Source organism: Stegodyphus dumicola, chromosome 8 (genome assembly GCF_044657685.1).
Source record: "Stegodyphus dumicola isolate Sdum_Otavi_A_Nest chromosome 8, ASM4465768v1".
NCBI lineage: Eukaryota > Metazoa > Arthropoda > Arachnida > Araneae > Eresidae > Stegodyphus > Stegodyphus dumicola.
Window position 1 is genome coordinate 79,889,411 of NC_140775.1, and position 13,350 is coordinate 79,902,760.

At 34.1% G+C, this 13,350-nt stretch overlaps 1 protein-coding gene across 2 annotated transcripts in view; it reads left to right on the plus strand.

Annotated features, from left to right (window-relative positions):
- Positions 1-13,350, plus strand: part of LOC118205317 (uncharacterized) — a 136,130-nt gene that overhangs the window by 44,983 nt on the left and 77,797 nt on the right. For both annotated transcript variants that reach the window (XM_085822028.1, XM_085822029.1), the window contains exons 15-16: positions 1,098-1,193; positions 3,692-3,802. In XM_085822028.1, coding sequence (XP_085678154.1) covers positions 1,098-1,193; positions 3,692-3,802 — 207 coding nt within the window. The remainder of the gene's footprint in view (positions 1-1,097; positions 1,194-3,691; positions 3,803-13,350) is intronic.

Sequence of the window (13,350 nt, forward strand, 5' to 3'; positions counted from 1 at the left end):
GGTACTTTTTCGAAGCAGGCAAGATGAAAAATTAGCAACGCCTTCGGCCGGGAATCGAAACGAGGACCTCTCAATTACGCGCTGAGTGTGCTGACCAGCACACTACGAAGGCATGTTAAGAAGGTGGGAGAAATACCTTATAAATTATCTTCAAATGATATATTACGTAATATTTTTAGAATTTTACTTCTTTATGAGATGGGTTCCGTGTTTATACGAAATGTTGCAAGACTTTCGCACCGCGCAGTATTTTATCAATCAATGATGTTATGGATAAAAAATAATTTGTGTATTCATTTTGTGGTAAAAGGGAAAATGCGATTATGTCCTTTATATTTATTTAACATACAATTCATATTTTGTTTCTGTAATTCTAGGGAACTAAACATTTTTTCCCTCACTTTGTGAACTACCATCTATGTAATAGTCAGCCATTCTGAGTGACTGATACTTTTATGGTTTTTAACTTCTAAGAAATTAATGTAGTTTTTCTTTGCGCAAATTAAAATTTTCATGCAAAATTGAGGAATTTGAAAAGAAAAATCATTTTGTCTTTTCATTCTTATACATCATAAAGTGAAGACGTTGCTAACTTTTTCTATAAAACTGAATTTTATATTTTAACCATAAACAGAAATAATAGCTTCTGTATATAAATTAATTCCCAAGAAATAATGCTAAATGATGAATTAATGTTTTACAGTTTTAAATTTGAGTGTGATTTATGTTGTAGTTATGCTGATTTGTAAAATTAGAACTACATTTTATAGCTCTTCATAATTTTTTTTCTGTATTACGTATTCTTGAATTTACCTCTCTGAACGAAATTACAACAAAATCCGGCTACAGCAATTAATGCAATAATGACCAATTCTAACGAATTTCACCTAAAAAAATATTGTAATATCTAGTGTAATATATAATTTTCATTCCTCTGAATCTAGATTTATAAAATTGATATAAACTCTCAAAGCTTTATTTACAGAATCAGTCGTTGAGAATTGTAGTAGACAATATATGGTAATCAATAAAACATATTCTATTTATTTTCGACAAGAATGTATCATATTATAGAGTATGCATAAATATAATTTTAGAGTGAAGATAGACCCCGAAAAATATCCTCTTATTCGGAATCCGAGCACCGAGAAATAGATGACATGCCAAGAAAAAGGCAGATTACTCAAGCTGAGGTAAAGTTGCATTTTGTAGCACTAAATTACGGAATTCTTCTTTTAACAATAAGTTAAGAGTGATTTAACCTTATATGCCTTTTTTTTTCTTAGTTTTATTTTATATTCAACAAATTATAAAAAAAGTGTTTCCAAGAGCACATTTAGAAAATATTTTTCAGAGAAATTATCATTCTTTATTCCACATAAAAGTACACGAGACCACCTAAAACTGAAATTAGTTTAAAGTTACATCTTTTTGAAATTCTGCAGCATTATATAACCGAAATTTCATTTAACAATATTTAAAAAGGACGTTGTATCAAACCATAACTTCAAGCAGAATAGATTTGTAATAAGGTAAATCTACTTCATTAAATCACAATGTTTGTTATAAATATTAAATGATGTAGATCATAAAGGTCTTCTACTATTGAAATGTTCATATAGATCGTAAGCAGAATTCTTAGCATGCAAGAATTATGACAAAGAAACAGGAAGACATAAAAACGTTATGGCTCTGTTGATGTTCCAGCTGATGACCTTAAATTACTATTTATTGTTTTATAGAATGCGGATCATGCGTAGTATATGGAAAGCGCAATCATGTGAGTTGTGGTGGCTGAGTTTTCTGGAGTTATCGTAAAAGTAGTATGAAGCAAGAAGATATAGTAACGATAAGTTACGATAAGATACAAGGCATTCCACGTTACGTTAGACTTAACAACACTCCTGTCCAACCCAACCGCCGAACTAGGCCCAGGTTTTCAACCCCCGTCCTCGCACTTTGGAGAGTGCTGGAGCCATCGCCATAAGGCGAAACTGGACGTCAATCTGCTACTTACCGTCACACAGGCTCCCGTCGGCCAAGGATATTACCCAGAAAACCAGGGGTGCCACCCTCAGGCAGAACCCGGGACGCCAACCCCAGGCTACTAGAACCTTAAGCTCTAGGACGTGCCAAACTCCACGGCTGACAGATAAGCGATCTTCCAGGGGCCTTTAGAAACACTAGATTCGTTATTTGTATACCCGCAAACGATAACGTATAATACAAAAATTAGGCACATAAATGATAAAAAGAGTGAAGAAATGATATTTTTGAACAAGACATGAAAATCAAAGCAGTTTAACTTCAGAAAAAATGTTTCTAACTTGGTTTCCTTATTAAACACTCAATCCGTAGCTACAAAGGTCTCCTACTTTGTGGAAGTAGAGCTATCTTAGTGAAATTACTAATTCTTCATTTTAATTATCTTATTCTTCTAGCAGTATATATGCATCATAAATAAATTCTCAATTATACATGCAGCTGCTAGAGTGTGACTTAATGATGTTCTCTTCAGTATAAAGTTTTAAGTTAAGCACATAAATTCTGCACGTAAAATCCTAGGTCATTTATATAAAAAGGGCACAATATTTTCAACCTTGCATGCACATATTTGTCATGTGTTAATTTTTTTTTTAATTATAAACTATAATATATACATATACAAGCATTTTATCAAAAATAAATAAAGGAATAAAAGTTTTTTTGACTCGTTGTTTCTGAGTAAGTATGCTATGACTATTACATACTTCAAGTACATATTTACTAAATTATATCTGGAGTGAACAAAATTGTAACCTAAAATCATAAATTTCAGGAAACTGAAATTTCCCTTTTCAAGCACTGTCAGAATCATTTCATTGTTAACTTTCAGCGTCTAACTGTCGATCTTTCCAAAGCTCTATTTTTTTCCTTGCCCCTCCCAAAATCCTGTTCTTTCATTGCTGTATTTCAACGATATATATATGTGTGTGTAATATATTCAGAAGCAAGAATTTTGATTTCGTAGAGGTATTGAACCATAATGACGAGGAAATTGGAGGCAAATGCAGATTAAATCTTCAGTTTTAATTTCAGCAACATGTTGCGGCTACAAGCCGCTACACACAAGTCGGCATATTAAATGTGACTGTTCCAAAGGGCTTACATTTTTTATATATTTGTAGCAACAAAGCAACAACAGACAGTCAAAAGCGTAGCTAGGCCAAAATGTGGAAAGCAAGTGTGTAATGTCATACACTAATATATAAGAAGTTGCCCCGACCCATCAAAGTCAATAAGGAAAGGTCCAGTATTTGCTTTATAACAACAATGCAAAGCATGTTTAAGAAATGACATAGCGAAACTTGTATCTATAGATGTCGAATCCCTCAAATTCACCTGATGTCCTCTTAGCTGTAATATTTATCGTTACTTTTGCCTTTGGAATAGCTTTCTAGAAGAGAAAAATTTCAAACTTCTATAGTGACATATGAGTATCATTTTGCTTTATTTTGATTTAATGTAGTTACGTTACGATTTAATGTAGTTACGTTTGATTTAATGTAGTTACGTAGTAGTTACGTTAAGTCAAAAAACAGTACTTTTCTCATTTCATTTCTTAAAGCTTTATTAATAGCTAAAGCTCAGTTTGTTTTCTTATAGTTTATTCAAGATTTATCTATTTCAGTAAAAGTTTTACTTTTTTTAGAGCAAAGAAAAAGTACTTAAAAAAGTGTTACCTCATCTTACATTCATGCTGAAAGAAGTAAAAGAGCGAATGGCAAATAAGATGGATCAAATTATCAAGGATGAAATTACAGTAATATATTTTCAAGCATGCTATTCATTGTTTGAACTGTGTATATCTTTTATTCATTCACTTACGAAATTATTTTTACATTATTTGTTTGGGTTTTGAGGTAGAAATAAATTTACTGCAAACTCTAATACATATCACAATTTTAAAATGTAATATATTATCAATTTCAGTCATGTAATTTTTGTGCCATTTAAATTAGTGTGAAACATATGCATAAAAATTAGTGATAAATTACTTTTATTAAGCTTGTACTAAATGTTCTAAATCTTCTTCATAACTTAAGCTCTAAATACCAATTTCTTTAGATGTATTTAATGATAAAACAAACTGAAATACGCTATAGCATTAAACTGTATCACGTCACTTCATGGTTATTGCTTGTCATTCCTACAAAGGTATCAGAACTTAATGTCACCAGATGAAACTATACAGAGGCTTTCTTTTTACTTTATTTTCCCCGTGTTTTTTAGATAAAGGAATAAATAATGCTGAACGCCAATAATTCTTACGTTATTATGTGTTATTTAAATTTTCAAATCCAAACACAAAACAGATTCAAATCCAATAAATTTCCAATAGAATTGTAGTACGTTTCATTCTTTAAGGAGTTTAGTTTAATAAATATATGATAATGTTGTTAATTATTTCCGTACAATGTTTCATACTATAATTTTATTGCTCATCATACGGATTATTCACTAATGCGTTTTTAAAATTATTACATATACTAGTTACACAAATACAAAAATCTTTCTCTGAGCATAATTTATATTAGAAATTACAGGAATACACAATAGAAATTATACAATTTCCTCAGTTTCAAAAACTTATAGAACAATAATCATTTGATACAGCCCCCCCCCAAAAAAAAAGAAAGACGCATATGAATAAACATTTTTCGGTTTTGCATATGTCTGAGGGTTCTTCGATATGCGCACCCCTGATGATGCTACAAACTTCGATCTCACGAAGTAGACCCAACGATCTCTATTGTGCTGCTCTTTCTTTTGAATCGAACCTTCTTCTAATCTTCATCTTCTCTGAATCGAACCAGAACCTTCTTCTCACCTCCGTGTTTCGTACCACATACGGATTATATTGTCTGTTTGATATTCTTAAGCATTGTCTTTAACAGTAACAGTCACGGTAGTTAAAAATTTTATGACTGCCATCTAGTGGATAAATGTATAATTATATGATTGTACCTATTAACGAATGCAAACTTGGAAAGATTCTTTATATATTATGACATAGTATACTATGACAAGACACTTTTTGTTGCTATTTGTTGCATTTATTTTATTATAAATTTTGAAAACTTCGAAGGAAATTATGAATTATCCTACAGTTATATATTATTTTCAACGGATAAATTTTGAGACAAAGGAGAAGAAAGAATCATTCCGCATAAGAATTTAAACGGCGTAAGATGAGTTATAAAAGACAAATTATACAAAATCTCATTTTTTTAATGTTGCCTTAAAGTTGTATGTTCTTGCATGAAAATCGATTCACGCATTTTATCGCATTTTGATTTCGCAGTCTTTTTCATATGCATGTATTGTAGAAAATAATAAATTTTGACAACACTAGGAAAATATATATAAAATATTTTAAAGTAAACATTTGGTGCAAGGTATAAATTATTGTTTGTGTTAGCACCATGACTGAATTCTTTAATACTTTTTGTGTTAGCACCATGACTGAATTCTTTAATATTTTCATCTAAATGATTTATTAAGACTCCCTTTCCCTGTGTTTTACATTATAACAAAATAAAGACTTATATTTAGAAGAGTTATTATTCATAATTCTATGCTTCCCAAATATTAAACTTTTCATGCATTTATCTAGAAATGATGATTTTGCAAATTCATGACTTGAATTAACTATAAGATTTTTAGACGAACGGGGGTGAAGTTCCCTTTGTTCCGTATAAAGTTAGAAGTTTAGTTTTAAAAATTAGCAGTAAAACGCAAAAATACATATTTCATTGAAACCCAACAAGACTGGTCACAGAGAAATCCGGCAGAAATTTTTTGTTAGTGTTTCGGTCTGAGTAGACATCTTTTTCTGCCTCTAAATCGTAACACGAAAATGAGTAGAAGCATTGACTTAGAGAACGCTAAGTGGCAACAGTGGGAACTTTCGCACTTGCTTTCGATTTGATTGATGCAGCTTGAATGCTGCGAATGAGATCTTAGATTCTAGATTATATTAATTTATTTTGGCATTCTAATAAATTATTTTTAAACTGGATTGAATATTGATTTAAGAGAGAAATACCCCCGAATCACACATGTAGAAGTTTAGATGCGATTCATTTTTCCATTCATTGTAGAACTTTGTTTGACAAGCCGCCCCATTATTGTCTGTTGTGCAGTTAGGTTTCAAATAATTCGCAAAATTGCGAATAATAAATGAGTTATGCTACCTTAAGAGTAAAACAAAATTAATGATGGTGATATTTGACGGGTAGGGCTGCTTTTTTACAGGAAAAAGTGACTATGTTTAGACTACTTAGTGGAATTTTGCTGGAATTTTGCAGACAGATAAAAATTATAAAGTTCGGTCTTCTTAGCGAACACAAACTATATCCAAAACGAATTATCGCTGTGACTTATAAGTACCCCAGAGAAAGGGTGTAAAGGACCCTTTTATGAAGTCAAGTAAAGTTTAACAGACGACACAGACTCGACATCACGAGCTTCAGAAACAAACAAGCAACGGTAAGCAAGACTAGGAAACGTTCGAGTATGCACTGTTCAAGTCCGTTCGTCTGAAACGGACGAGCAACGGGAAGCAAGCCTGGAAAACGTTCGAGAACGCACTGCTCATGCCAGTTTGTCTGAAACAAACGAGCAATGGGAAGCAAGAGTGGGAAACGTTCTAGTACGCACTGCTTGATCCAGACGGATACTACACGCTGATTTAAACATTACATTACGATGCTAATTATGATTACAGTCTTGATCCAAGTGTGGTCGTTGTAAAGATGGATAAATTATGCATGCATTTCAGAGCTCTTAAATTTAAGAATGAAGCACCAAAAATATTCTGCGCGGGTGGAAAAGCGAAATTGCCAAAATTAATTTCACCACCAGAACAATTATCAGCCTTGATATCAGGTGACGCAAGCAATCCAATCGGAACATGCAAACTACGCGTAAAGAAAACATGTCAGCATACACACTTTCTTTACTTTAAATAACATGCAATGCATGCCGGGTAACAGCTAGTCAGAAGTATAAATACCAGAAAGAATGAGAACAAGCATGCTTCCTTGTAGTATATTCTTCTTGCTTTGATAGATGTGATGTTTAAATGGGTGTTTCCCGCATGTATTTTAAAAGAACGATTTTCAAGGAACGAGGCTATAAGTTTTACGATTAAGTCTGTTAATTCCAGTTTAATTAGCTCATAAACGAGTCCATGATGCCTACCTGTCAAACGCTTTCGCTATATCCAGAAAACCTGCATCTGTATAACTGATGGACTGTGTAATAAATAAGTTATTTTAGCACGGAAATCAAACTGATCAGGTAGACGGTGAGCAATGATGTTGTAATTATTGATAAGAACGTTCGATATGATTCTTTCTGCTACTTTGGAAAGAATGCATACTAAACTGAAAGGTCTGTTGTTATGCAGAAAAATATTATTACTATTTGATTTGGGGAAGAAATGGTTGCAGTCTTTCAAGATCAGGAAAGTCACAAAGCTACAGAAAGGAGTTGATTATTTTGGTAAGAGGGGTCGATGCTTTTAAAGCAAGATATTTGAAAGCCTTATTGAAAATTTTATCAGGTCTGTGGCCCTTTTTATTCTTTAATTTCTAAAAAAATTCTTTAACTTGGCGAGGAGAACTTATGGGAGGAAAGATGGTTTTCTTCTGTTATCGGGAGCGGGATCAGAAATGTATGTACGTACGTACGTATGTATGTGTATAGACGCACACATATACATACACACGCCATACTTGCATACATCATACATACATACATGATGCATGGGCCATTTTGTTTCAGGTAGCTATGAACTATTGAGTTTAGTCTGACAATTATGCCATCAACATAAAGGAAGCAGTTGTTTTGAAAAGTATTTTCAAGTACATAAGCTAGACAGTTTGTTTTTGCGTTATCAGAGTTGATAAACTCTAGATCCACGGAGGGAAGATTTGGTGTATACTTCTTCCGATTAAAATATAGTTTCCGATTAAAATATTTGGGGAATTATTTTCCTTTGCAAGGGAGTTTAGAAATGCACCTCATCTTTCTTATTTAAATATACTTGATTCTCTTTTGAATTGGTTCTGTAGTTGTAGATAATTTTGAGATTTGGATCCCGCATTGTCTGCTAGCTCTTGCGTGCTCGATTTTCTAATATAATAAGTTTTTCACTTTCACTCGAGATTCTGTTTAGTTTGATGGTATTGCAGGAAGTGAGGACTGCAAAACTGATATCGCAGGTAAGCTCTGCCAGTGCTTCCTTGGTCACTTCTACTGATAATCTGTGGATTTCCTTGCGCACTGTTGTGAAAAATTTCCGATAGTTTCTTGTAGTTTGGAATTGGGATATACCCCGTGCAAGAGAAGTAAAGTGAGAGTTTATGACCAGGAAAAGGTTGACTGGTTATGGTCAGAGAACAGCAGGCTTTGAGAATAAATGAGATAAGGATACTGAATATTGTTGGTGATGAAGTAATATATGAGACCGCTCTGTACTGAATACCGAGATGGATTAAGGATGGTAAATCCTTTCTCTGGAATGAAATTAAAAAGCTAGTTGCTTCGCAGATTTGTGGTACTGTTGTTCTAGAGAGGGAGTTTGACAATTATTGTACAAGGATTAATGTGAAAGATTCTATCAGGTTTGCAACAGTCAATTGTTCCATTGGAGAGAATGTAGATATTTGCCAAAGTTATCTGTCTGCGTTCATTAGTGACAGTGACAAATATACTTTTAAGCAAGGTTGCATAAGGAGTATGCCAATCATATGGTGCCTGCTTTTTGATGAAAGTGTGAGGGTGCCTACGCCTCTTCCTTTAGATTTATCTGTGCGATAGGTTAGTCAGGGTACAGTTGGAGAGCAGCACCTTGGAAGAGAGCTAAGATGAGTTTTCTAATTGAAAATGATGTCGGGATAAAGTTCTTCGACCCAATATCCAAGTTCATCTTTCTTTTTAAGAAGGCCATTAGCATTCCATCAAAGGATCACAATATTTATACTTATTAATATTGTTCATGATTTCAGCCATTGTGGTGAACCGCAATTTGTCTGAGTTTTCAGGTCTTCATCATGTCTGTCAGAACGGCTAACATTTTTTGAAAATTTGCAGTCCCTACTCTTATGAATTCTGTACATAGATATATAATTTTAGTGAAATTATATGTGAATTTTTGAATTCCTTTAGTATAATGTAACATAAAAATGTAAAGGAGCGAAGCTTGCAGGAAAAGCAAGAATACAGGGGCAAGACTATTCAACACTGAGTAAATGGCTATGTCGCTAATTTGGCGAGATATCGCCAAGCTGAGAACGGAGAGCATCTGCCCTGACTTGTTCTTGTTGTGAGTTGTTGTTCTTGTTGTGAGCAATTTTGGAGTATTGAAAACTTCGTCTTTTAGATGGGCTTTGCTTGCGGTGTGTTTAACTTAATAGTAATATAACTTTTAGTAGTTTGAAGTGTAACTACTGATAGTACTCTTTGTTACTGTGAACACCTATACGTGTATTTCTGTGGAGCTCTCCAGAATTCTGAAGTGTTCTTTTGATAAAATAAATTTTATCAACCTCTCATCCGGCTTGTGTGTATTCAATCTATTACGAACCCGTACGCACACAACACTACTTTCTGCAGAAGGAAGTTTGCAGTCTTGTGAAGAAATAATAGGTTTAGTTCCTGGAAGAAAGTGCATAGGAATGATGATAAATTCTTGCTGCAACGTCCAGTTTTAGGTTGAGATGTTGAAGTATTTATTATTAGCTAAGTTGCGTGGATGTTTGGGCATCCAGACTGGCCGAATGCAGTTCGGATTACCCAGCACACTTCGCAGGTTCTGGTTTATTCAAAGAAAAGTTGCCGTTTGACAGCTGGAGTATACATGCAATCGGCAAAGCATGTGGATCCTATTACAGGTGATTACAAAACTGGGTATTTCTGGATGATATACTAACGCCCAGTGGTTCGGCCGCCCCTTGTATGGCGAAAAGAAAGTCTTTGCTCGTGTAATTTGATGCACACAATACAAATTGTGATAAAACTCCTGAAGCTTTGGGCCAGGGCAGTAGGCGGATGTAGAGTTTCCATTTTAACATTAAATTAGCCAATAGAAATGACATTGTAAATTCTTTGGTTTTGTTCAGTGGGCTGGAGATAAATTAGGAAGTGAGGTAATAACACTCTGGCTTTTCTGTTATACATTTGCATATGTGCTTTGGGTACCTGGGTCAGTAAATTTGGAGATGATTTCTTTTTTGTTGGTAAGTAACAGAAAGTCCACGGATCAGTAATAATAAGTAGCTTATTATATGGTAGTTCAAAAGTATGATCTGGTAATATCTTTGCGAAACAATTCATTGAATTAGTCTATGGCATTTGCGCCCGGGGGGAAAACTTTTTATATTGTCCATTGCTTAGTAAAGTTCCAATTACTTTGGTTCCATGCAAGTCATTTAGTTGAATAAGAAATCAATTTACATTTGGAAGATTGTCCACGTATTCACACTTGGAGGCACAAATTTCGTTTAATTTATTTTATATTGACCAGTTTCTGTTTGCTGTATGAGAGCGCTACTCCGGTTCATATGATTTCAGAATGTTCCATCTGTTTGCTTTTTAGAGGAGTTGCTATCTGTTTTGGTAGTAATATTATTTGTTGCACTTTGGTTGTACGTAGCTGGTGGTTGTTGATCCTCAATTATCATACAATCGTTATCTTATGTTAATACATTATACGAATTTGAAGTAGCCAGAGAAAAACTGCTTTCCATTGTTTCAATTATTTTGTCAGATTGCTTGGTTGGCTTAAAATCACTACGAGTTTTTTATATTTCTTCAAATTAATCTCACATTTTCCTGCACTTCTTTCAGGAAAAGAAGTCAAGATGACCAAATTCCCTGAGTTTCTGATATGATTCTCCTTGTAGGATATGGTCTGTTAAATTACGCGAAGTATTTCATTGTGTACGTCAGTAAGAAGTGAAATTTGTTTCCTGTGAGTTGTTTAATGATGATATTTTAATATGAAATTCATCTGTATACTCTCCTTCAATCAGTGTAGGTACATGTAGATGAATATTATCCATCTGATTTGTGCTATTATCCTATATGTTTTTGTTATAGTCAGGGTTTGAACTCCAAGTCATGTGAAAATCAAATATAAGCTAAACCAATGAGTGAAAAGAAAAGTGTTACGTAGGAAAAAGAGAACAAATTACTTTTACACATTTAACTTTTAACACTCACTTCTTTTTGGTGCCGCGACAAAAACTAAATACTTTAAATCAAAGAAATCAAAGAAAATATCCTCCCTGATGTTTTGGTAAAATAACGATTATTTGTCAAAACCAAAATGCGAAAAATGCACTTCAACAAAATCTTCAATGTGCTATCTCTCACTAAAATAAAGCTAATTCAGGTCTCCAACCTGTAAACACATAAATTTCAATACAAATCTAGATATAGCTATAAAACACTTAACATTTAAAATACAACTCAGAACTCTTCAAAACACCAGGGAAAGATAAATCTAGCACCAAAGAAGTCTACTTATCAAAATCAAAATTAATTAATTAAGCCGATATAGTCACCAACTTTTAAAACCGACTCTTAAAACTGATTTTTCTACTACCGCAATATGGTTAATGTTCCGTAAGGATCACATGGGTAACTTACAATAGACCACAATTTAACTCAAAGAAACATACAATAATAAAAATAATAAACACATTTATTGAATATTCCCACACATTATAATTTAAGATAGCTGGCCAGATTACCCCTACAAAACATAATCTTAAAATTTACTTATTATTTCAATCTCATTTTTAAACCTGTTCTTTTCCAAGTTTCCAGAAGTCTACATCTGTGGCATGTGCTTGCAGGATATCAGTCTTCAGTATGACTATTTCTTGCTCGAGGTTTTCACTTCTGCGGCAATGATTCTTGCACTTGCTGTGGCGGTTTCAGTTGCTTCGTTGTGAATGGGTTGACAAGAAAGCTCACCACTGGCTCCAGGCAACTGAAATCTTGAAATCGCTTTCAAATTGGTCCAGAAGTGTCTCGAGATGGCCGTAAAATCGCAAGGACCCAAAATTGTCGTCACTCGCCATTTTCTTTCATGTTTGGAAAATGAACCAGGGACTTTGATATTATTTAAGACATCCACAATGTCAATTTGGCTTTGAAAGCTTTCACAGATCTCATCATTTGAGTCAGCTCCTTGTCTTTAACCTGAAGATCCAGATTTAAAATGTTGAGGTTTTCAGTGATATCGACGAGGAAAGCCAGATCAAGTAGCTACAAAGAGTCACTTACTTTTTCAATGTGTTTATTGAATTTGTCAGGGTTTGATTGGATGAACTCTTTTATCTGCTCGATTAGAGATAAAAACCTTGATAGAAATTTACCTCTGCTGAACCATTGGACTTCTGCATGCAAGATAAGGTCGACTATTTTATCTTCGGAGTGCTTTAAAAAGCCGGTGTTGCAAAGGAGCCGCACGAATAGAATTGATAATCCACGTGTTCAAATGGAAGTATCTTTGCGCACAACGCTTCTTGATGAATGATGCAGTGATAAGACATAAATTTGGAAAACACTCGTCTTTCTTGCAAAGCAACAAAACCCTTGGTCATTTTTGTCATGGCAGGTGCTCCGTCTATGGTAATTGCCGATAGCGGTTTAAGCGGCAAGCCAATTTCTGCCGAAAATGTCTTAAAAATGTTGTAAATGTCCTCTCCTCGCATTCTCATCTTCAAAGGCAAAATTTTTAATAATTCTTCTTTAACAGAAAAGTCGTTAAATATACCATTCTTATCATAACAGCTAACTGCGACGTGTCGGAAATATCCGTGGATTCAAATTGGAGAGAAAACCATTCACATGTTTCCAAGTCTCTCTTCATTTGAGACTGCATGCCATCAGCAATTGCTTCTATTCTGCTTAAAACAGTGCTGTCTGATATTTGAAAGTCCTGAATCGCATTGATGATTTCACGCTTGTTAGAGAATCCGTTAAACAGGCTTTCCAATGCTAAAGAAGCACCACACAGAAAACACACGCATTCTCTTTCCCATCAACAAAACAATATATTTCTTCCCAGCTGGAATTGTAATTGTATATCTTCTGCCTTTTGCTGGGCCCACTCGTTGTGCTGCAGCGGTAGACAAAAACCAAATTGCTAAGCTCCTACGCAGAATGAGGATGCCGAACACGACTAGGTACACCACTCACACTGTCACTGCCAAAAGCTCAGAGTGGTGAAGAATGCGGGTCAAAATTTGCCCTTTGAAACTTGTTAAACACGTAACATAATTGTGTCAT